Source organism: Ruditapes philippinarum, unplaced genomic scaffold (assembly GCF_026571515.1).
Source record: "Ruditapes philippinarum isolate M1 unplaced genomic scaffold, ASM2657151v2 ctg2123_1_1_1_1, whole genome shotgun sequence".
Taxonomy (NCBI): Eukaryota; Metazoa; Mollusca; class Bivalvia; order Venerida; family Veneridae; genus Ruditapes; species Ruditapes philippinarum.
This window is the reverse complement of record NW_026854977.1, coordinates 339,682-364,597: the sequence shown is the minus strand read 5'-3', so window position 1 is coordinate 364,597 and position 24,916 is coordinate 339,682. Positions and strand designations below refer to the sequence as shown.

The 24,916-nt window shown below is 30.8% G+C and overlaps 1 protein-coding gene across 1 annotated transcript; it reads right to left on the bottom strand.

The window, feature by feature from the left end:
• Positions 1 to 3: 3 nt before the first annotated feature.
• LOC132741677 (uncharacterized) lies at positions 4 to 22,058 on the bottom strand (the record flags this gene model as incomplete). Its single annotated transcript, XM_060729907.1, has 20 exons — positions 21,934 to 22,058; positions 21,419 to 21,619; positions 20,594 to 20,685; positions 20,079 to 20,190; positions 16,663 to 16,893; positions 13,634 to 13,792; positions 13,087 to 13,275; positions 11,956 to 12,069; positions 11,346 to 11,465; positions 10,304 to 10,492; positions 9,460 to 9,656; positions 8,995 to 9,098; positions 8,701 to 8,873; positions 6,644 to 6,781; positions 6,277 to 6,393; positions 4,752 to 5,279; positions 2,594 to 3,641; positions 1,744 to 2,273; positions 634 to 761; positions 4 to 54 (listed from the first exon to the last, which is right to left on the bottom strand). Coding segments are annotated over exons 1-20 (4,527 nt in total), but the record flags the coding sequence as incomplete, so codon positions are not given.
• Positions 22,059 to 24,916: the final 2,858 nt, after the last annotated feature.

The window sequence follows — 24,916 nt, the reverse complement described above, 5'->3', positions numbered from 1 at the left end:
ATTACCTTGGGCTACCGCCTCAAATGATTGCTCGTCAAGGCTAGGATTAAAACTCTAAAATTAGAATACACAGACAAGTATAACAACAATGTTATAAAAGTCGTAAATAATGTCATAAATATGGTCAATATTCCTTTCTATCGTTTTTCTAATCAGTCATAAATCTTTAAAATATTTTTTTGGCAAACATTGTTGTTTCTTTCTTTATATCGTTTATAGTCAATGCTTTTGCGTTAGCATCATAGACAGTATCATAGACGACAACTCGCCATTGTTTGCGATGCATATTAAGTAAAATTTAATTATCGAAATAATGACATTTTTTCAATATATATTATTTAAAACATTTAAGACACAAAGTATGTTATAGAAAATGTCCGGAGCTGGCTTGGTTTATTCAGTTGCAGCAAAAAACCTCTTCTGACTTGTTAAGACATCAAAAGGGAGAAAGTAATATGCTGATCACAACATGTGAAGAAATACACCACGTGACAATGGCGTTAATGCATTTTGTCAACATTTTGTTTTCTAGTATTGTAATCAAATTTGATAAATAAATTTGGAAAATGAATATGGACTTGGATTCGTCTTTTAACAATACACAAAAAATGTATGAAATGCTATAATAATAACCTTTCCTCCGAGAATAGCACTCAAAGTGTATAGAATAGGGTTTAGGGCAGAGTTCACAGGAAGTATAAAAACGGCTGCCCATGCATATACTTCCCCTGATATAGGTTGATCGGCAATTGCTAGCAATGCTGAAATATAAAGAACAAATTTGTTTGCTTTCACTTATTTATCGAACACACAAAATGTTAAAATATAATAAAAAAATAAAGTGAATCAAGAAGTAAATTTTCAAGTGAAACATAGTCAATCTCCTTTGTGATATACCGGTATAATTTTAGAATAATTTCTATGTCATACATCGTGCATTTTAGCTTTGTCTCATTGCTTTTGTAAGAGGCAGTTCAGATAAGTAGCAGATAACGCTTCATTACGTCATAAAGTCTCTTTTCTGTCGTACATTGAATGTATACCTGTTAAACACCGAGATTCAGTATCTCACTAAATTTCAACCAGTATGACAATAAGTTCAATTATATCATTCAATATTCCTTTTTTATTCAAATATGTAAATGGCTTTAAACATTAAATTAAGACTTTAATTGGTGATGATATGTATTTTGATGTTTAGTTTTATAAAGGCATTTCATTTAAAATGTAAAATTATTTCAAACATTAAACTGTTTAAAGAGACATGCTTTACAGATATTGAACTAACAAAACTATCTTCTGAACACACTCAATAAAGCTGCATGCGTTCAAATGACCTAAAACATTTCCAGAAAATCAAACTTGAGAAAAAAAATGTACTCATATTTAAAGTAAAGTAAAAAGATTTAAGATTTAAGTACTATTACTAATTTTGCAGTATTAGTCACCATATTTTTACTGTGTGACTGACGCAGTATGGGCCTCTTATTATGCACAATTTGACCTCTTTCTAGTACCTTACATGGATTGTAAGTGGTGTTTGCAAGGTGTAAAATAATTTCTTTGAACACTTTACACTATTTCACTATTGAATATATTTTTCATTATATTACATAAAAATAGCACGAATCTGGAGACATGCTGCTTGAAACCAGGATTGTATACAGGGTACACTTAAATACTATTAATAAGAAATGAACCTTGTAGGAACACATATTTATAAACGATGATAATATACTTAACCCATAACTCCAATTGGAAACCAACACATAAAGTCAGTGGCAACTACAAGCAAAAGATTCCGTGCGACTTTTAGATCTCTCCTGCGGGAATGCTCCGCCGTAGTAGCTATACCGGACGATTTTCGAATTTCGATGAAGATAGAAAGCTGCCCGAACGCCACCATGACAAAGGTAACGAAGTTTAAGCAGACAAACACAATAAGGGAATACGCCCAACCAGGTGGACGATCTCTTGTTAACGGTAGAGCTATACAAACTCCAGATTTTGAATAGAACTCGTTTTTGAAATATTTCGCATATAGGATCGGAAAGATGGCAACACTTGAAGAAAACAACCACGTGCTAATGACACATAAAAACGCTCTGTTGTGAGACAGTTTTGCGCGTCCGAAAGGAAACTTGATAACAAGGAGCCTGTCCAATGTAATCAAACATAAAAATAGTACGCTGGCTTCCGATGATATCGTAGACAGTATCCCTGCAAGATTACACCATACACTGTGTCTCCAAATATCATCCATATAAATGTACCTAGGATGCAATAAAAGGTAAATAAATACGTACCAGTTAAGTGCACCATTCTGGTGGTTAATGCAGTGTTTAAAAGGTTAAATGTTATTGATTTTATACACAAAACATACTAACTTTGGGTTGTAATTTATAATTACTGACATTAATTTTATTGCTTTCAAGAGAAATACTTTTCAAAATATTATTGAATATAAAACTGAAAGTAAAGTAAAATTTAAAACATACTGAAACTATTATAAAAATATTCAGGATAAAAAACACTTTGTTTTAAACCAAAGCCTTATAATTTCCAAATACTTACGTCGTAATGCAAATCATACCTTTTTCTGAATACCGAATCTGCTACAGCTATGATAATAAGATAAATTGCCATCAAGAAATCAGCAATAGCCAGATTTGTGACAAATATACCAAAACCAAGTTTCAGTCTTTGTCTGTCGTATTTCAGTCTGTAAATGACCGTAAGAATATTGCCAAGGAAAGCTGTGATTCCGATCAGCCATATCAAAAACTGCAACAAGGTATGTCGCATCAAATCGTCACAGGATGAAAACTCATCCATCTGTGGAAAACAATCTTCCTCTCGAACATAATTCGGTCTGATGCAGCAAAACTTAAATTTCGGTGTGATAAGTTTCTTCAGACCAATCAATCCAGTAAATATTTCAGTATCAAACTTCTTGATATCATTTCCACTAAGTTTGATATACTGTATTGACGAATCTCGAAAGGCGAAGTTTTCTATTAAGTTCAGTTTATTATTTGACAGATCTAAATATGTAAGAGTAAGTCCATTAAATGTATCGACTGTAATTTTTTCTAGTTTTGCGTTTGAAAAGTCCAAACCTTCAATGGATGTTAGACCGAAAAATGCATGTACCTCAATTACTGATAGCTGATAATTTCCTCGAAGTTCAAGGCGTTTAAGGTGTTTTAAACTGCTGAAAGCATATGCTGGCAATTTTGTTATCCTATTAAAACTTATGTCCAGTGTACGCAAATTCTGTATTCTGTCAAACGAAAATGGAAACAATTGTTCTATGTCACAAAACGAAAGGTTCAACACCGATAAAATCTCTATATTGAGGTTTGAATCTTCCAAGACTGTTCGCAGTTTGACATTAAAGCTAAGATCAATGAAACGAGTGTTTTTGGGAACAGTTTTCAGGACTGTCATATCCAGATTTGCTTTACTGCAATTTGCAACGTACCCTTCACATATACATCCATGCGGACATTTAAAATCGCAAAGAGATTCGTCATCACCATGCAAACACTGCTTTACGCCATCGCAAACTTGATCAAGTGATATACAAGCTTTACTCCAAGAGCATTTATATTTATTTCGACAGACTGGTTTTGTTGTTTCTGAAATAAATTAGGAACTGATGATAACTTTTAATTCATCAAATGTTATTTTAATGAATATGTCAGCATTAACATGATAAAGTATATAGAATAAACTTATCATAATTATATTGTCGAGTACAATACTGTATATCAGTGGACAATTACACAGCTGTTAAATCTAAGACGACCCACTAACAGATTTCATATAGAGTTTGCAACTGTGTCAGAATCAAAAAGAAAGTTAAAGCTTCATTAACTCTTTATTTTATACCACTTAGTCTTACGATGGAAACGTTTAATTAAAGAAAATATTCAAAATTACAGTTTTTCGAGTACAATATGGATTGTAAATGAATTTATTTTGGACTTGAAAAAATGAAAGGAAGGCTTGAGGATTTTTTTATTGGAAAATGAAAACAATGCTCTCGTGAAATAAAAACGAGACTAAATCAATAAAAATGGATCCAATAATGAATTTTTTTGGAACATCACGTGGTGCAAACGCATGAAGATGATTCTATTTTATAAGTAGGGAAATAAACAAGTATGTCATATATAAAGAGAGATAAATAAAGACTGTTCTTTTAAGACAAAATGTAACGTTTCCAATTTTTGGAATGGCATATCAGTAAAAGAGATTATGATATATGCCAATAAATTATAATAATGTATTGGCTGATATCCTAAACTATCAACCGATATTTATAATGTTAGCAAATCTCATTTTGATTCGAAAAGCCAAAGGACAAAAGTCCTTATGAATGCAACCCGAAAAAAAATATTGTTAAATCTCTATCATACTGCACTATATTACTATAAACAAACATTCCGGAATAAGCAGTACAAGACTACTGAAATTTCAAGAACTTATTTTTGATTTTGAATAAACAATATAGTGTAAAGTTATACATGTATCAGTTAAATCGGTTGGCGAACAAAAATTCTGCTCGGCCCGATATATTTAAACCTCAAAATGTCACATTTTTTCAACCTTAACAATGTTGACATTGTAAAGACCGTTTGTAGAGCTAAATAAACACTATAAGCTTACAAACATTTATACAGGAAATTTTTTATCTGTTAAAATTCCTTACAGTTGACAGTTTTTATGATAAAAATAAAACATACGATTGCAAATTTCGCTGAAATACTCAGCTCCTATTCCGTTTAAAACTTTCCATCTTCTTACATGAACGTCTACAATATTTGTTTTTATTGTAGGTTTTTTTACTAGTCTAGCCGAGGCATTGACGTTCTCGGATACTCTGTATATCTTGAAACCTGACTCTAGAACAAACACATGCTTTAATATTTCCTTTGTTGCTTCTGTTGCTAGATCATTGTTCTGAAGAAGAATGACTCCTTTACTGCCATCAGTTGTAAAATGTACTGAGTCTAAAAGTTTCTTTGCTCTAATCTTGTAGCGACATTCAAATGAATGTTCAATATCTTGAACATTGCTAACTTCTCTGTCTCGAACATCCAGGATCATATCGGTGATACCATACTGTATTAATGGACTTGTAGCTTTAAAGCTTAATGTGCGTACAATATTCATCCGGGTAAGGAATTGTCTGGCAAATTTACCAATATCAGGTCCGTTTGTGTTTTCTTCTTCATATATAATTAATATCTCATTCTGTGAAGAAGGACAGCCTGAAAAAATATTGGGAGAATAAGTCTGTATGATACGGATATCCTGTAGTATTTAATTATTATGATTTTTATGAGTTGTATGCATGTTAAGTCGCACGGTGTTAATCGACATAGGGTTTATTTTTAAACCCTCGATAAACACGTCTGTATGGTTAAGATACAACCTTATTGTTCACTTAATAGTCTACAAATACCATAAATACATTTCTGTCAACCCTCATTTGCAAAAGATATCTTATCATAATGTCCTATGAAATTTGACGAACACAATTAAAAAAAAGAATAAGGAACAATGCGCGTCTCGTGATCACTAAACAACCATGTGTACACTGGCATTGCAGTAATGTGTTTTGATTGGGTAAACTGATCGATTGCAGATTGTGTTATGTAGTAGTCGTTATAACGTTTACATCTATTAATTAAGGCGCCCTTTAACTCGTTATGTTGGTATAAATTAAGTTTTTAACTTCTAGCATTAAATTACTATTTCTTTACGTGTTTAGTTTCTTAGCGTAGGTTAGACCGAAATACCGTATCCGCACGGTGTATTATTACTTTTTGTTCGAAGTTCTTATAAAGGGCCGAGAAGATGCGATTAAGAAATGGTGTGGCATATGCGGTTAAATTGGTAATAACAGGCTATTTATCGAGTCAAGCTTTTGACGTAGATCGACTGTCAATATATGAACAATTAAGGCAATAAATTCTGCGTTTAAACCAGAAAAAACAATCCAATGATTTTCATTTACAAACAAGACGTTACGAGCATATAATTAACATGACGAATTAACAAAATGTGTTGTGTGTCCTTTTGCATAATTAGCATTTCAAAAAATGATCAATATTACTTTAATTTGTTAAAATTATGAATAACGTTTCTTAACTGGTGAAAATAAACAAGAACAGTTATATTGAAAAAAAGTTATGTCTAACATAGTAAATGAAGAAACGCATAGAAAAAAAAGCACTAACAAAATGTTAGTCGGATGTATCTTACCACAATTATCTTCATCTTCCCCACCTTGACAATCAAAGATTCCATCACATAAAAATCGAAAGGGAATACAATAACTGTTTGGACATTTTACTTTGTCCTTAGGACATATGTAGTTTTCTGAAATAAATATAATACATTTAATCAAAGGTATGCTAAATGTTCTGCAGTTAATTATAAATGTGACGTGATTTATGAACGATGGGAACTACAATAAAACCCCCTGATTATTAACAAATATATGACATGTTAAAAGTCTGAATTTTTATAACAATATTATGGTACAGTATGATTTAATTTTATTTAAAAAACACAAGTTCACAAAAGCCTATATACACTTTCGGGCAATATTACTATTAAGGCTACAAACCACACTGAGTCAAATGGCTGCCATCCCTACAACCAACTGGATAGCCCGTCTCGTCTACGTCATAAACGCAGCGTAAATCGGCGGGAAAAAGTTTGCCATTTATATCACACGAGATCATGTTGTCGGTCGCTTTGTACACTAGAGTATCACAATGTTTCGAATATAAGAGATAAAATAATATCAAATATTCATTTACATAACATGTAATTAGTTCAATCAAAACTATTATAAATTCTAATACTATCGGAATTTTTTCTATATCAACAAAGAAGGCCAGAAGCGTGCATTATTCTACAACAATGCACTCGCCGTTCTTTTTATCTCCCTGTCTATTTTCACATTGAGGGCGCCAATTTGTTTGAAAAATCTGATAAATAAAAACATCTTTTTTGTCGAATTTTGTTGTGAAAACTATCTAGAATGAAAGAAAATGGTCAAACAACGTAAATGAATTCGAACACCAATATCTTTAAATCAGTCGTTTACGCTTTACAGCTTGTTTAAAGCGTTGTTTACGTGACGTCACAATGTAGCGCCAAACATCACGTGCAAAACAATCAAATCAAGTACGCTGTTTTAGTGTCGCAAACTAGTTAAGTTTTACATTTATTTCACGTTCAATAATTTGTATTTCGCTTGAAAATTTATAGAGTGAAATAAAATAAACAAACAAAGTTTCATCAACGTTTTCAAAATTCGTTATTCTAAAATGTTTCTACACACGGTAGATTTAAAAAAAAAATAACCCACTAGAACAGCCTTTAAAGAACGTTTCTATTGGAAACTCTGAGGCGAAAACAAATTTAACCACCATTATAAAGTCCAACTTTAAAATGATAATTATATTTTTTCTTGACGTGTTAGACTGGAAATAGATATTATTTATTCGTGCATTATTGTATAATAATGCATATTATTGTATAATAATGCACGTTTTTCGTTCAAATGCTTTGTAATTATTATATCAGGCCTATCGGCCTTCTTGATTATATTACTACGCATTTGAACTTAAACCGTGCATTATGCTACAATGCACTCGGAATTGATATCTTTTTCCTAAGTATATTTTAAAGACTTGACAAATTGTTCGTATCTTACGAGACATCCGTACATGTATATAGTCTCAAACAGAGACGTTCTGGAAAGAATCCAAAGTGCCAGACGGGAATCGAACCCACGACTGCGATGGCCAATAAGTTACAACGGACACACAATGGTAAATGGTGTTATATCTACTTACACTCAAATATATGAATGAATCACTAATAATTACTTCGGTTTAGTTTATATTTCTTACAGTACAATCACTTGCGTTTAGTAAGCTAGGCGGACATTAACTATGACGAAGAAACTGGAATGTAACGATATTAATAAATAATATTTAGAATTAAATCAATGTGATCCAAAACAAAACATTACTTGTTAAAAGTCGCTTAGTAAAACAAAACATACATTTAGATTGCGTTAGTGAAGATTTATGCACGATTCGAGTAAGATGCTTTTCGCGTAAAAGTTAGTAACGTTGAATGTGAACATTATGTCTGAATGAAAGTTAAACACACATAACACGGAACAACGGAAATTCGATGGTAAAAAAAAGTTGAAAAAAAACAACCCTCAATGGTGAGAAGTAGAAAGTACGATGAAGAAAAGTCGAAAGTACGTTGGTGAAAAGTCAAAATAACAAAACCAGGATCATGGTAAATACTCGGTTTTCACAATCGTACTTTGACCTTTCATCATGAGCGTGGTATCATTATTTTGAATTTTCATCAGCGTACTTTCGACCGTTCATTATCGTTTTTTCAACTTTTCACCATTCTTGTGTCGTTATTTCGATTGCTTTACTTTCTTCGGACTTTTGACTTATCATCATCGTAATTTCAAGTTTTTCATTATTGCCACTATCGTAGGTTCGAATTTTAATCATCGTAGTATCGCCATCCAGTCTAACATGCGCACATAGATCATAACAATGGATCATCAAAATGTCATCATGGCATTGGGGAAGTTTAAAAACAATTTCTCCTCATTTATTTAAATAAATACATACTAACCTTCGCTGCAAATAGCAGCTTTAGGTATTATTTGTAGATTGTATTCACGGAATATTTTGGCAGCTATCAAATAGCTTGATGATGGAACCACACTGGTATTTGGAGGTAAATTTGAGGTCCAATTTTGGTTATATTTAGTTCTGCAATTGTGGCCGCCAAGGTTTTCCATATCTCTATACATTGACAAAAATGTTTTTCATAACAGTAACTGCATATTGAAAATCAAACAAAGTTTAAAATAAAACATTGATGTATCTTAAACCGTTTATTCAACTAAACAGATCTAGTACTTACCCTTCGGATGTGATTTTGTAGTTATATAACCTACATCTACATTCTTCGATGGATTTGTTAAGATGAGCAACATTTTCATAAGATGGCAAACAAACTTCCTGAATCTGTAAATAAAAAGTTATTAAAATATGTTGTTTGGTTGTATCTTTGTATTGTTTTGCAAAGGGTATTAAGCGAGATCAAGAGGTTTAAAGTCAAAAACGTTATCCACTCCTTTACTTTATACCGTGGACAATTCTACCACGTTGACATTTATCAACTACAACAACACAATTTTGTCAAAGAAGAATTATGCTTATTAAGTATTTATTAAGTTATAATGTCTGTACATTGTTATGGTAACACTAATGATGACAGTTATGACAACAACCTAACTATTGACAACAAAGATGATGATGATGATGACCCTGATGACCATAATGGTCATTACAATCGTATTATCAGATTTGAAAATATTAAACTTACCTGCTGTATGCAGCTACTGTTTACTTCATATAATGCCATGGTTATAACACTGTTTAACCATACATTCGATATGCTGTTATAAAAATTAACAAAAGCAGCACCGAATAACAGTGTGAAGTAATAGAAATCCGAGTTGAACAACGTTCGAATCGAAACACTCTCATTCAGCTCATCGAAATTGCATTCGGCTGGAACACCTATCATGAAAAACGTGGTTTCCTTTGTTTCGATGTTACAATAACAGTGTTTGATACAAATCAGCAAAACGTGTGAGTTAAAAGAACTCCGATTAAATCTTATTATGTTTCCATTTAAATTTATTAAACTAGAAATAAGAGTAAAATTGGTGATTGAATTACCTGTATCCATCATTTGGTAATTATAAAATCGTTATCTGATTTATATATTTTAAGACACGAAATTCAGAAATCATATAGAAGATTAATTGCAAATGTAACAGTCTCAGTGTGATATAGCCTGTTTATTGATGGTAGTGGTAATCCATGCATTCTGCACCTACTGTAGCAGAATTCAACATTAACAATAAATGATACAATTGTAAAACAGGTGTGTTAATATCTAGCAGTTTTTATTGAACATTCAATATGAAGCCAAACTTATACATTCAAAACATATGCAGAAAACGGCCAGGGAAAAAAATTCAAAATAAAAAAGATATTAAATTAAATTGTTTATGGTGAATATACAATTATCAGGTATGTTATGCATATCAATGTTGGGGTTATTTTAGGCATTTATAATAAAAAGTAGGCAAAAGTTTACATTAAGAGATTGGTGTTTAAAAAAAACAATCATCAGCAATTTGTAAATAAATCTTGCAAACCCAGAATGTTATAGTATCCTGATTTTCGGTACCCTGCCTCCCATACATATTTGCACGAATCATAGCCTCTAACAGCACAATCAGTCTCATCTGTTCCATCCTGACAATGTTCAAACTCATCACAGACAAGTCGTAATGGTATGCATCTTCCAATATCACAATGAAAAGCAAGATCGTCTTGACAAGTATCTGAATATTGTTAAATGAATTCGATCTTGTATTAAAATTCTAAGGGAGAAAATGGTTAACAATTTCACAAGATCTTATGATAGACTCGGCCTCGAATACGAAGTGCACTACTACATCGCATTCGACAAAGTAATTAACCTAGGTACAACTGCAAAGATTAAACCGGCATAAATGCAATTGTAAATAATCTGTATTAACTTAAAGGCAATTGCATTAATTATCACACAAATCAAACACTGAATAAGGACTAGAAAATAAATGAAGATGGCTGACGTAGTATAATCGAGTTTGTTCACAATAGTTCAATAAAACTTGTGTTAACATGTATTTTAGGCATTAAATCATATTGCAGTTTGGAATCGGGGTTTCTCTTAACTTGAAACATTGTTCAGTGCGTATATAACGCGGCAATCATTTCTAAAACCATTAAGTACGTCACCGTCATTACCGAAAGTAAACGTTCATGTCACGATCATTACTTAGAGTTTATAAATAACCACCGATTCTGAGAAATTAAAAAGTATAAATAGCTTTAAGTACAGTACTGTCATAGTTAAGAGCATATACAATTCATCTTTGGAAAAGTGGTTTAAGCTGCCAACTTCAAATGAGCCGCGTCAAGACAAACCAACATAATGCTTTTGCGACCAGCATGGATCAAGACCAGCCTTCGCTTCCGCGCAGTCTGATCAGGACCCATACTGTTCGCTTACAAACCCTTTAACAAGTAGAGAAATTGATAACGAACAGCATGAATGCTGATCAGACTGCGCGGACGCGCAGTCTGGTCTGGATCCATGCTGGTCGCAAACCCATTATGTTGGTTTTGTCGTGACACGGCTCAAATACAAACCACAGGCTTCCTCATCAGACCCGTCAGAACAATGTCGAACAGAATCACACACTTGTTCTTTGGGAATACATGACCCATCTTTACATGAAAACTCATCAGAAAATGAACATTCTTTAAAGTCTGTAATTATGAAAAATATACAAATGTAACATGAATGTAATTTCATTTTTTAAAAGTTTTAAGCACAGTTGCATAGTTTTTAATGCGCTTATAGTTTCAGCGGAACTTCAATCATTTAATGGAGATAATTTTAAAGAAATTCAAATTCATTTCAAATTCTGACATTATTAGAAGGTATATCATTAATTGCTTATTTTGATATGTCTGTATTTTGCGGACATTCGACCAAAAGCGCTAATAATAAACAATATTGAACATAATTTGTATTTACCACTCTTGAAATAAATTTTAATTTCTCATAGAGTCCATCAGAAGCAGGCCAATGCATGAAAGTTACTCACTGTTTGCAATAAGATGCAACGTCAAAGTAAATAATAAGGTCGTTGTTTTTTTTTGTATTTCAGGGGCATTGATGCTATTAACAAAATTATAATTCTTATTTTACCACATGTAATTAAATAAAATAATTATGCAAGAAATCTGTATGTACCACAGTATTCATCAGATGCGTCAATACAATCGGCTTTAAAGTTACACACTAGACTTATGTGAATACAGTCTCCAGTATTACATTGGAATTGGTGATCTTCACAACCATTACGTCCTAAATAAAACATGAATACTTAATATTGTATATTAAAAATATATTTCAATTTAATGGTTATAAGAAAATTTATCATGGAAACCATTAAAACGACGATACCTTTTTTCCAGAAATTGTTTCATGCAATTAAAAACAGTAACATCACATACACGTAAAATTTGTATACAGCGGTGATACAAAGATAATAAAAGTGGGATATATTTCGAGTGCAACAGAGGTAAAAAAATCCTTTTATTTTTTAACATAATTTACTGAACAATAGCAAGGTTTATATTTGACAAAGTATGACTGACAACTATGATTACGACATTTAGCCTTCAGATTTATGATGCATTTCATTCTGGATGAAAGTTGAAAAGCTATCTCATTTGAAAGAATTCAAATTCCTTATCGGGATTTGAACTCACATGGTTAAGGGGTAAATAGATAAATAAATAAGATGTGGACAAGGATTTCCCGTTAAAGTACACATGTCTTTACATAAAATTTCTACAGAAACTAAGCAAATCGTTTTTTTTTCATTGAAGTAGTAGTGGTCGACTTTACAATGCTACACACTAAATATTGTAGCACTAGACCTGATAGAAAGGGTTTCCCTATGTGACTGTATGTTAAACAAATTTATCCTAGAGCAGGGCCATATGTAACCCCTGCTTATGATTTGAACGCTCTTGTGACAAATCATGAACCTACATAGTTGACTTCTTTGTACATATATCAATAACTAAGATCTAATCTTTACGCTTACGGAGAAGAGATGTTTAAAATTGATTTTTTATTTCTATTCTAAGCTTTATTGATTGGCCATTAACAATTGAAACCCTATGGAAAGACTTGATCTTGAAAAGTTCATTCAAAATAGTTTGTTGGTTTCTGACGAAATGTAATTTTGGAGTTTTATTGAAAAAACGGAGGAAAGATAACCAACGATTCTTTAAGCTTTCGCTCTTTCTTACTGCATAACAGATAAGCCAATAAAACGCCTTTACGTTTATGTAAATCGAGTGAGTTTCTTACCACCGCTGTAGCCTCCATTACAATGCAACTCATCTGAGATGTCAAAACAGTCCAGAATACCATCACATCTTGCAGTAATGGAAATCCATTCATTTGTGGTACACTTGAAAAAAGGTCTCATGTCATAAGCTGATTGGTTTGCAGCATCCGTATCGTCTAAATGCGAGCTTTTACTTATCATTGGATGTACTGTAAAAACACAGCTGAATTATTAGGACGACTGTGATTTGTATCATTTTACAAACCGAGCTTTTTAATGAATTTACCACGCGCATGCGCTGGATTCGCATTTTGCATAATTACATTGTACTAGTACTTTAATAGGTACAGCATATTGCTGCATTTAGATTTTTTTATTATGCCGAACTAAGTGAAATAAAGTGTTATAGGTAAATTGTATTGGTATGTATGCATAAAAAGTATGTTGCACAGTTATTGAAACTTTGATTAACATTGCTAATGTTTATACTTTTAAGGAGAAAACATCTTCAGGTTGAAACGGAGCAAAAATAATCTATTCACACCATTTGACGAATAATTGCATTACCCGAGTATACACAATAAAGTTCATCTGAATGATCAGCGCAGTCAAACTGTCCATTACACCTAAGATACCACTGAATCACTGACAAGTCGTCACAAACATAAACGTTTCCTGTAGCTTCAGCATTGGTAGTAAATTTGTTCTGCAGCACGGTTCGGTTTTCTTAGAATATATAATGTTTTATGATTCATACATGAGTATACAATGTCAAATAATATCTCATACGATTTCAGTTATAATTTTTGGATTTTTAAACCTTGATGTAAGTGTTAAAATCTTTAACTCTTTATGCAAAATAAATGTCAATTAAACCATTGAAAAACCAGTGTTTTTGATGTAAGGCTGCAAGCCGTCAAGACGATGAAAATCCTATACCATTTGTCTAGTGTCTCAGAAATATTAGTTTTTACCATACAAAATTGTCCAATGAAAAAACGTTTATATGGCAATTTCTGATTTTCTTCAAAACAATTAAACATCACATCTATCCTACCTAGACTCTAAAAGGAAAAATAAGCAAGCATTTTTTTATACAAAATTATTTTAGTTCGATTGTGTTGGAAGCTATATGCTTATTGAAGCACTCTCGAATGCGTTCCTGGAACCAACTAGTACAAAGCAATAATGGGAAGTTGCTTGCTCAAAGACAACAACGGCTTGCTCCTGACAGGGTTTGATACCACGCGATTAGCAATCCTTAGATTTCTAGTCCGACGCGTTAACCACTCGGCCACGCCGCTACTCAAAAAGCAAGTATTCAAATAGCGACATATGTCATTGTGTTCAGTCCTTCTACCTGTTAAAATCGTTATTTCATTCTTCATAGCGTTCATTACAGAACGTTTACACAGTTGAAAAGAACTACATGTGTACTTACATCTTTTAGAAGAATAGACTATTTACATTGTTAGTTAAAAAAATGATTTTAATCAAATTATGCGAAGTACTTAGATTTGTAAGTTAGTACGTTGTATAATTATTCTAAAGCTATCGGACACATTTTTCTATTAATGCAAAGGGCCAGAACACCACTGATATTTTCACAACAACGCACTCTCCTGTTGCTTCTTTTCCCCTCTGAAATACTGCTCTTCGTCTGCCTCGTAGTCGTAGCAAACAGTGTAAAAAGGTTATATATTTAAATTTTATGATAGTCACATTATCATTCCATTGACAGACTACTGTTTTAAAATAAAGTGGCTTAGGATTACTGACTTTTTATTAAAGTCAAGAGCAACATCGAACGGTACCTTGTATAAATTAATTTTGAGATAAAATGTGTAAATCGTTTCTCAAAGCGGTAGCCTAGTGGTTAAGATGTCTGTCACTCAACCAAGAAATCATGGGTTCGAGCCATACAAGGGTCACGACCACGTTACTTCGTATAACGCCAGTATTGGTTGGTTCCAGGAAGTTCCAGGAAAATTCATCGGTATTACAATCTGAAATCTTGAATTCTGGTTGGAAATTGTAAAATTAGTTAAGTAAGATAAAGTATTTATCTGACATGGTATACGCTTCTAATTTCAAATTGAGCTGAAGGAGTTCTGGAAACAATCTATCTACATTCATAAGTTCTTTTACTATCAAGTGAGATTCTGCATACTTGAGTTCTGTTGAAAAATCCCTTCTCCTACACATTATAAATTCTATATAGTGTCATTTATCCTCCTACAGATTATCTTAAGCAATAAGTTATAAATTTTGTCAAAATTTAAAAAAAAACCACCACTAACAATAACGTACACAATCCGGGTTTCACATGCGCATAAAAAAAGCGAAAACACACAATTAAAAAAAATTGTCCGGACATATCAGTTTGTTATGTCAAATGGATACAAAGTTTATAATTTTCATTTATAATTGTACTTTTTTAATGAAGTATTCATATAACCGCTATCGATTGACTGAATGGGTTGTTAATAATAAATGTTTGTCATTTATTTTTAGATAAGAAAGCTGTCTTTTGGTTCTGTTTTTTTTTTCAGATTTTAAGTTCCTTTGGTTATTATCACAGGCGTTGCAAATCTGTTGATTCGGGTATTTCTTATCAACAAAATGTTGTCATTTATAATCTTTCCTGTGTTTTTTCGATATGATTAAACTTTATTCAACAAATTTCACTATTATAGAAACAAAATAATAACATGAAGGTAAAGAAATGAATTGAGACGAAATTAATTATTTTCATTGTAGTTCTCATTTACTTCAGAATCTTCTTTTCATTAAATGGATTTACTTAAAACTTTTAAATTACATTTTGTTTCTATTCAAAACACTTCGTATAACATATGCATACGATTTTTTTATACTAGGAAAATTTAAACGACACATTCAATAATATTCTCAATTTGCAATCCTTGCAGTATATGATACTATTTGGACAATGTTTCCTTACACACTATAGGCTAATAAACCAGTTTTAGTTCGACCAAGTATCTTTTTTAAAGGAACGTCTTGTTAAAATTATTCATGAGAAGAACAACCTTTCTAAATTATTGAAGACGCATATATTACGTAATTGTTTTTCGATATTTGGTATACAAGAGATATTTGCCATACTACTCGAGTTATAAAATTCTGAAACAAAATCACCCTTCTTTCATAATAAAATTACCATCCTTTCATAGAAAGTGTCGTAGACTATAAATAAGGCGTGTCGACAAAGTTCGCATTTCCTCATTTGTTTTGAGAATAACACTTTTGTAATAGTTATTTATTATGTTGAATGCAATATAAAAAAAGATCTGAAATTTATTGCGGTTCGCAGATATATAAATATAAATTTAAAATATTATGATTAACAACTGAGCGACATTACGTGCAATATAAAACCACAAAACTCTAAAATTAAAATTAAAAATAGTTTTCCTTTTGTTTACACAATTTATATAATATTATATAAACATATATTTTTGGAAAGATATCCTGGTAAAACAGTTTTATTTAATACTTTTTGAAGTATGTAAAGAACAACACATTTTGAAAACCGTCGATGTGATTACAATCTGTATCATCAACTTAATATTTACCTTCGATTTGACACGGCTCCCGTATAGTATTTGCTATGTCTACATAACACCAATTATAACCGAGGTTTAAAGGATCACGACAGTAATTTGAGAATCCTGAGAGATAATGATCTTGAGAATAAGAATTCTCAAGAATTTCTAGGTCCCAGCTTTGGCAAGCCTTTCCGGTAACTGTGCTATTTATATTTGTCACGCTAGGTCTCTTCAGACATTGACGCGTTGATTTCAGTTCTGCAATGAGAAATTAGATGAATTTAAGTTCTTTTTTAACAGTCACCATTTTACCAACATTTTAAGGAATTTCTTTGTATCAAGCTTAGACTCGGTGCTGTCCGCCTTATCATTCACCTGCTGAATTTCTTTTATGGATACCTCTACTTTGAATTTGGAGCAACCCGTTTGAAGTTTATGTGATTTCTCTATAAAAATACAAATCAAATAAGCTGATTTTTTACTTGAGGCAAATATTTATCACTGTTGCTTCAAGGAGGTGAAATTAAATTTGATAAAATTATAGTTTTTTATTATTATTATTAAAATGTTTAAGCTTGATGATTGTCATTAAGGCAGAAAATTAGAAGTAAAATTTTATACGATATAAAACGGCAAATTCCAATTCAAAAACCATTCTGCACACTTTGTATTCTAATGATTTGATGAGGTTATTTTATATAGTATTCGTTATTGACCAAGACCATTTGCAATGGTGTAAACTCACAACAGATATTGGCTTTTTATGTTTTTAATATCATTACAATAACAAGAAAATCATTTTTGACGTTTACAAAAATACAGACATCATCCGTTGTTGCAGTATTGCAAAATGAGCAGATTTCAGTGTTTTTCACACCTTACCTAGCCAGCAGACAGGAGGAAACTTTCCCTGAGCCAAGGTTGACTTGGACACTGTTGATTACTATATTGGCCGATGCTATATTTGTCAATGAGATAACCTGATTCTCATTAATCCTTAATGGCTTAAGTTTTATGTCCAAAAAGAGACATGTTATTGTGTAATCTTTCATCAACGTTTTTTTTAAATGATACGGCGCCGATCGCCACTGTTGCCCCCCTCGACAGGATTTTTTTTGTTGCGTTATCTACTTGCTGGCAACGCGACATATCATTACATTACAGATACCTTACAAAATCATTTCTGCGCACAAGTCATTCTCTATTTAGATTAAAGACTAGTGTTCATTAGTCCGGATGTTTTGTAAATCATTTAAATTTGCATAATTATACTTATCGTGTGCACTGTCCATTAACAGAGGGCCAAATATTAAATTTAAAAAAACAATGCTTTCATTGATACCTACCTTGTAAGAAAAGTAATGCAAACAAGACTTAAAAGACTTGTTAATGTAATTTGACATAACAGTAGTGCAACATTGTTCTGTTTGAGTCACTACTGTAGTCAGTAATATTAGATGATAAAAAATATCAAAACATGTACATTTTCTTTTTCACCTATAATGCTACTCACTTTCTACAAATATCAACAACTAATCATTGTAGAAAATATTAAAATTCACATGTAATTAAGCCAAATTCACTTTTTCAAAATAACCGTTAGATGTTTCGCGCCAAATGGTATATCATGTTGAACAAGAAGGCATTGATGCAAAGCATCAATTGGCGTCCAAGCAAGAAATGCAGCAAGTGACGATGAACTAGTAGACATTTGATGACCAGATATTCTTTTAACTTGTTCAATGGTTAATTTGATTTTACCAGAAATGTGCATGTATATCATAGATGAATGAGCGGACGAAAGACATTGTTCATCATGAATTTTGGTCAGCTTGCTAAAAGTAAAAATACTAAATGTACTTTCCAAGGAACATAAAAAAAGGAGTCAAACTGAACAAAGTTCTTTTTTGTTATACTTTCAACAAATAAACAAACAACATATAAAAAAGTAACAAAAAAGACTAATATTATAATATAAAAGACAATTTTGCTCTCTAAAATTAAGAAAAAAATGGTTTCTTTTGATGCCTTTGGCTTAAGATACAGTAGTTATATTTGAAGTTTCAGATAAATACTGAAAGAAGAACACGCAATGGAATGAAAAATTTGGGATGAATTTCTAAAATACCAAATAAAGGATTTTGTTTTGTTTTAGTGTTATCAAAAATAATGGTACATTTTAAATCATGAATAAATATGCATGGCATGTTGATATGTTGAAACATTATTTATCAATGGAAGACTGTTACCTGTATTTTAGACAGGTATCATCGGGTATGAGGAAATTCACTAACATCATGTTCATGCGAGTCAAAGATATGAAAGATCTTGACAAAGAGCTATTTTTAATTGATTAATTGGGAGATGATTCTACTATTTTGTTGAATTGCTTCAAAATCCTTGTCTGACCCACTAGTGTGTTTACATTCCTATCAATAAACCCATAACGCCTAGACGGAAGTTTCTGTTGTTAAAATACATGTCGCAGTATTCGGCAAATCATCATTACACTCAAACCACCATCAAACCGATTGTCTTCAAACAAAATGGAACACCAGCGTCGATTTAAATAATCAGGGAGCAAAACACTCCAGCTCGTTCAATTACCTTAGCAGTTAATTAAACTACTTCTATAATTAGATTTTCGGACTTTCTCAAACTTATTGTACAAATTATTCGTTAAACACTCATACATATTGATAAATACTTAAATTCAGCTTCAGAATGTTTGAATAATAAATGTGATAATATAATGATTTAATGCATCGTTGAGTTCAATACTGAATGCTTTATTTGGCTAGTACACAGCTGTGAAATCTATTGTAGGTCAGACAAAAGCCGAGTCTGATATAAACTCTGCAGTTTTGTACGTGTCCAATAGATTCAATATTATTCTCAAAATGTATATAGTAACCTCATTTTTACATTTATTACATAAGGAGATAACATCGTATTTTCAAGTTCAGTAAGAAATTGGTATGTATTTGATAAAGACATTTTGAACTTATATAAAAATGAGGCAATATAGTGTGCGAAATACATATAGATAATTTGGATTCTGAAAAAGGAAACGAGGCTCTATGTGGTGTGATATCTATTTAATACAATTGATTTTTTGGACTTTTCGAATGGAAACAAGAATTAATTGATAGGATTCATGCAAAAAAGAAAGAAAGAAATGAAAGAAAGATATATAGAAAACAATTTTTCCAAAATGTTTATATTCCGTGATTAGAATTATTGATTGTCAATTAAAAGAACGTTGAATGAAATGTAGGAACCTATCATTTAAGAACCTTAAAGATATATTAAACGATAAACAATTTAAAAAGTTCCCTTTTAAGACAAAGGACCTCCGCTTGAGTATGGCATCTTTTAAAAGCATTATTACAATTATACACTAGTAACACAAATAACAAACTATCTACACTCTAGAATAATACCATTCAAACTGCAGGGCTCCCATCTAATGCTGGTATCCGTTGTGAAACACCATATGTGACCAGTATCTAAGGGATCTCTGCAGTAATTGGCGGCGTCACTAATGCTCTCACCCTGTTTGTAAAAGATTATGTCAATAATTTTATTTTATTTATAAAATTGCACTCCCGATTGTTCCAATTAAAATGGGAATGTTTTTAAACTAAGTTTACTTTATTCAGTAATATTAAAAGATGTAAGTAAGACCTACATCGGCGCTGTTTGTAATCCAGGTGTCAATGGTGTGAATTTCGGGCAAGCAGCAGAATATTTTTTCCGGGACAATGGTCATGTATATCTTATTGATGATTCAGACTTAATGTCGGATAAGTTGCCAGTCAATTGAACAAAAATATGTTATAACTGATACGTTATCCAAAGCCGGTATATACCGCCATTATATTGTATGATCAAAATGTGTTTTAATCGGTATATGACAATCGTTCAACAAATCTGTAAATCGATCTTTCAAACAAACCTTGAATAATTTTCCAGTGAAACCATGTTTGTGCGGGTATTGTTTGTCCCATCTTTGGCAAGCTGTACCGGAGAATGTAGTGCTCTGCGTCCCTATATATACATTATAAACAATGCTGAAATTATCTTTAGTTGGAACTGGAATTCATTGTTATATAAAAATATCCATGCAATGTGAACCCTCATTATTTCTATGTAATCATCTTATTGTTATAAAATGCGTCACACCAATTAGTCATGTATTGTCTGGACGTCAAAATATGTTTGTATTGCTATTCAATATGAAAAAGTGATTCATATTTGTGTATGTTTTTTGGATAATAGTGAAATTATGTTGAATTTAACGGTGAAGTTATCAAAATACAATTTCCTGCTCACAAAATATTAAAATGCAGATGCAATTGATATAGCAAAAGTTTAATTAATCAGCAACTGGAAAATATGGTTTTCTTTCTTTATTATCAATTGAACAATAACGCATATACATATAAAACCTATTTAAACTTAGTTTAACCGTGGTACTATATTAACAAATACGGTGATAACTGACATAAGAAGTGACGATGTCACATTTTATTCGTGTGTTTGTATCAATTATACTAAAATGCCACAAATGTTGTTGTTTTTAAGCTAGCATATTCTAGCAGACATTTATGTACCAAAGTATGTTTGCATAATATTGCCATTGAATAGAAAAACAAATAAGAAGCATTGAATACACATGAATTAAAAAAATTAAGATAATTTTCATAAATAACGTTTTTAAGTTTTAAGTTTGTTTTAAACTATGAAACATAATTCATATATAAAGAATCAAACAACATACGTTTAAGACTGCATAACACAAATCTATCATCATCCTTGCAATATAGATCTTTGCCAAACTCACCGTATTGACACGACTTGTTCGAGCACTTGACCCCTGATATAGTTACAGATGCGTTGCCAACATAATCTGCAGGTGCAATCTGCTCCGGTAATTGTATTAGTTGCCTGTCAATCGTTGTGAAAATGGATTGAAAAGGACCTTAAAAACATGTTTGAAATTTAAGATAAAAATTAGTAACTGCATCGGTTATAATCAACTTCAGGAAAAAATGTCCCCATGTGCATATCCTTTTGATATGTTTTCTATGATTGTCAACAACATTATATGGTTAACCACTTACATAAATCATATCGCACCTTTTAAAGCATGACAATGTAGCATATTGGCTTTCTCATTAAATCACACACACTCATCAAAGCTAACCCAATCAAACTTCCAAATATAACAGGACATAGTCTGCTTATAACATTTTAATAATTATTATTTGTACAAGATTAACATCAATTATTTACCTCTACTTTCTTCCTTGTCATATTCACACGTGATATACTCTGCCAAGGTGCGCGCGCAATCTTCATGCTCCCACGTAGAATCATCGTGATAAAGCTTAAAGTTCATTCTCGTACAATTCCCTGACGACAATATATTCCTGTTCCTGATTAAAATAATAAAAAACTATTAATTGTATAAAATTTACAAAAAGTATCACCAACTGCGGTATGGTTGATATACATTGTTTAATTTATTTAAGTTTATTAATTGTCGGGGCTTATCAAGTGTTGCTCCACAATTTTCCAACTTTCCTGACCATTACTCTCACACTTAAGAAAATTGAAAGCATTCGACAGTCAAATCATTATTGTGACGTAGTTGCTTTACAAAAAAATTCAAGAATATTTTGTTTAACGGCGCATCAACCCAGTATAGATCATACGTCTTTAACAAATGAAAGATGATATCTGGCTAACCCCAGTTGTCGGAAACTTCAAAGCAACATCAAGGGTCAAAACCACCTCACCTTATGTAGCTTAAGCAATCTTAAAACAAAGCGACCCCCTTGGAAGCATTAATCACAACACAATTACAAGAGATTAACATTCATAGACTCCAGATATTCGAACCCATTTATTCGCCTTTTACGACCACGCAGGGATAAATGGGGACTGCAGTTATTTTGCCCAAACCAATTAAAGACAACCCGCACAAGGGACAAATTTAGGAATCAATTTTCGTATATGTAATGCACTAAAACCAAATACACCGCCAGCACTAAGAAGATAGTTTGTTTTTTAAATTTTATCTTGAAAAGACGAGTTAAATAGTCAAAGGACTCTACACCTTTTAAGATGTTCAATTGACTGTGATGTAGTAGACATCTAACGCCTATTAGAGCAAACAATTTGGTTCATTAGACAAGTGCTGGAAAAATCTCCAAGTTTCCGATCCATACTCAAGTAATCATTGGCTTTTTCATTGTTATTGTGTTTCTATTCATTGTTTTCATGAGAGATTATCGGTTGGGTCGTAAAACATATACTTTGTAACATTTATCATGTTACAGACTCGAAAGCATAGTCACACTAAACTTTGACAAAAATAAATGATTTATAATCGAATTTAACACTTGTACAAGACCCATTCAAAACTAGATTGATTGGGTTATAAAAAGTTGCATAGGCCACGTTTTAATATATTTACCAGATTATTATTTTTTACCTACCATGCTGTGAAATATTTTACTCGAATACCATTTTCCCAGACAGGTTTTTCTTTGTTAGAAGCTGACCCGAAACTTAATCCTTAAAAAGTAAAAATATATGAAAATAGTGAAATGTGTTTATACAAAACGACATTATGCTCATATTTTTCTTGTCTAGTTGAGCTGAATTGATAAAATATTTTTAAAGAGCTGAATTAATAACATACTTCTAAAGATTGACTTGGTTATAACGCTGACTGACCAACAACTTAATGATTGTCCCAGTCTATTTTATAGATTGAACGTTTCACGCAAATACTAATGGATATTTATTGAAAATGCCTTGGGTGACGTGATATTTAAAGAATATTTCTTTAACCGCATTTGTTATAAAGAAGCTTCGCAAACAAATTTTTATAAAAATGAAACAAGAAGCAACAATAATAATAATAATAATAATAATAGTAATAATTATAATAATGATAATAATGATAATAATAATAATAATAATAATAATAATAATAATAATAATAATAATAATAATTATAATAATATAAAATAAAATAACAATAATAATAATAATAATAATAAAATAATAATAATAATAATAATTATAATAAGAATAGTAATACTTATAATAATAATTATAAAAAAACAACGTCATCATCATCATCCCTGTCACAACAGCACTACCACCATCATCAATAATAATAATTTTACTACTACTACTAATAAAAATAATGACAATAATAATAATAATAATAATAATAATAATAATATAATTATCATTATTATTATAATGATTACGATTATAACAAAGTAATATTAATGATGATAATTAAAACAATGATAATAATAATAATAATAAAAATTATAATAATATTTAATATAATAATAATAATAATAATAATAGGTAATTATAGTTAATACTTCTACTACTACTAATGACAATAATAATGATAATTATCACAGAGTAATCATATCAATAATAATAATTATAACTAAATATTAATAAGAATAATAATAATTATCACAATTATCATAATAGTGATAATGATTAAAAGTAATGACTATATAAACTATTATCACAACATGAAATTTTCTTCTTCTTGCTTATTATTGTTATTATTATTATTATTATTATTATTTTATTACTTTTATTAACAAAGTACTAATAATACTAATAATAATAATCACAAAGTAGTCATATCAATCATAATAATAATCATTATAATAGAAATAATAATAATAATACTTATAATAATAATAATAATGATAATAACTATCATAATAATAAAATAATAATAATAATCATCATAAAATAATAATAATTATAATAAAAAAATAATAATTAAATGATAAAAATCACAAAGTAATAGTATTATTAATAATAATAATAATGATGATGATAATAATAATTATAATAATAATAATGATAATAATCATAGTCATAATCGTCATCATCATCCTCATCCCTGTCACATCATCAATAATAATAATAATAATAATAATAATAGTAATAATAATAATAATGATTATATAAATTATAATCGCACCATGGAACTTTCTTCTTCTTCCTTATTATCATTATTATATTATTACTATTATTATCATTATTATTATTACTATTAAATTTTTTATCAGTTATGAATAATTCGTAATTTCATATCAAAGAAAATCAAATGGATAACTGTCATATTTGAAAATGAATCTATTGAGGAAAATCAAATAGGATTTTTATTCCAATAACTTTTATTGTTAAAATTCCAGTTGGAAATTTTTCTAACAAAAAAATG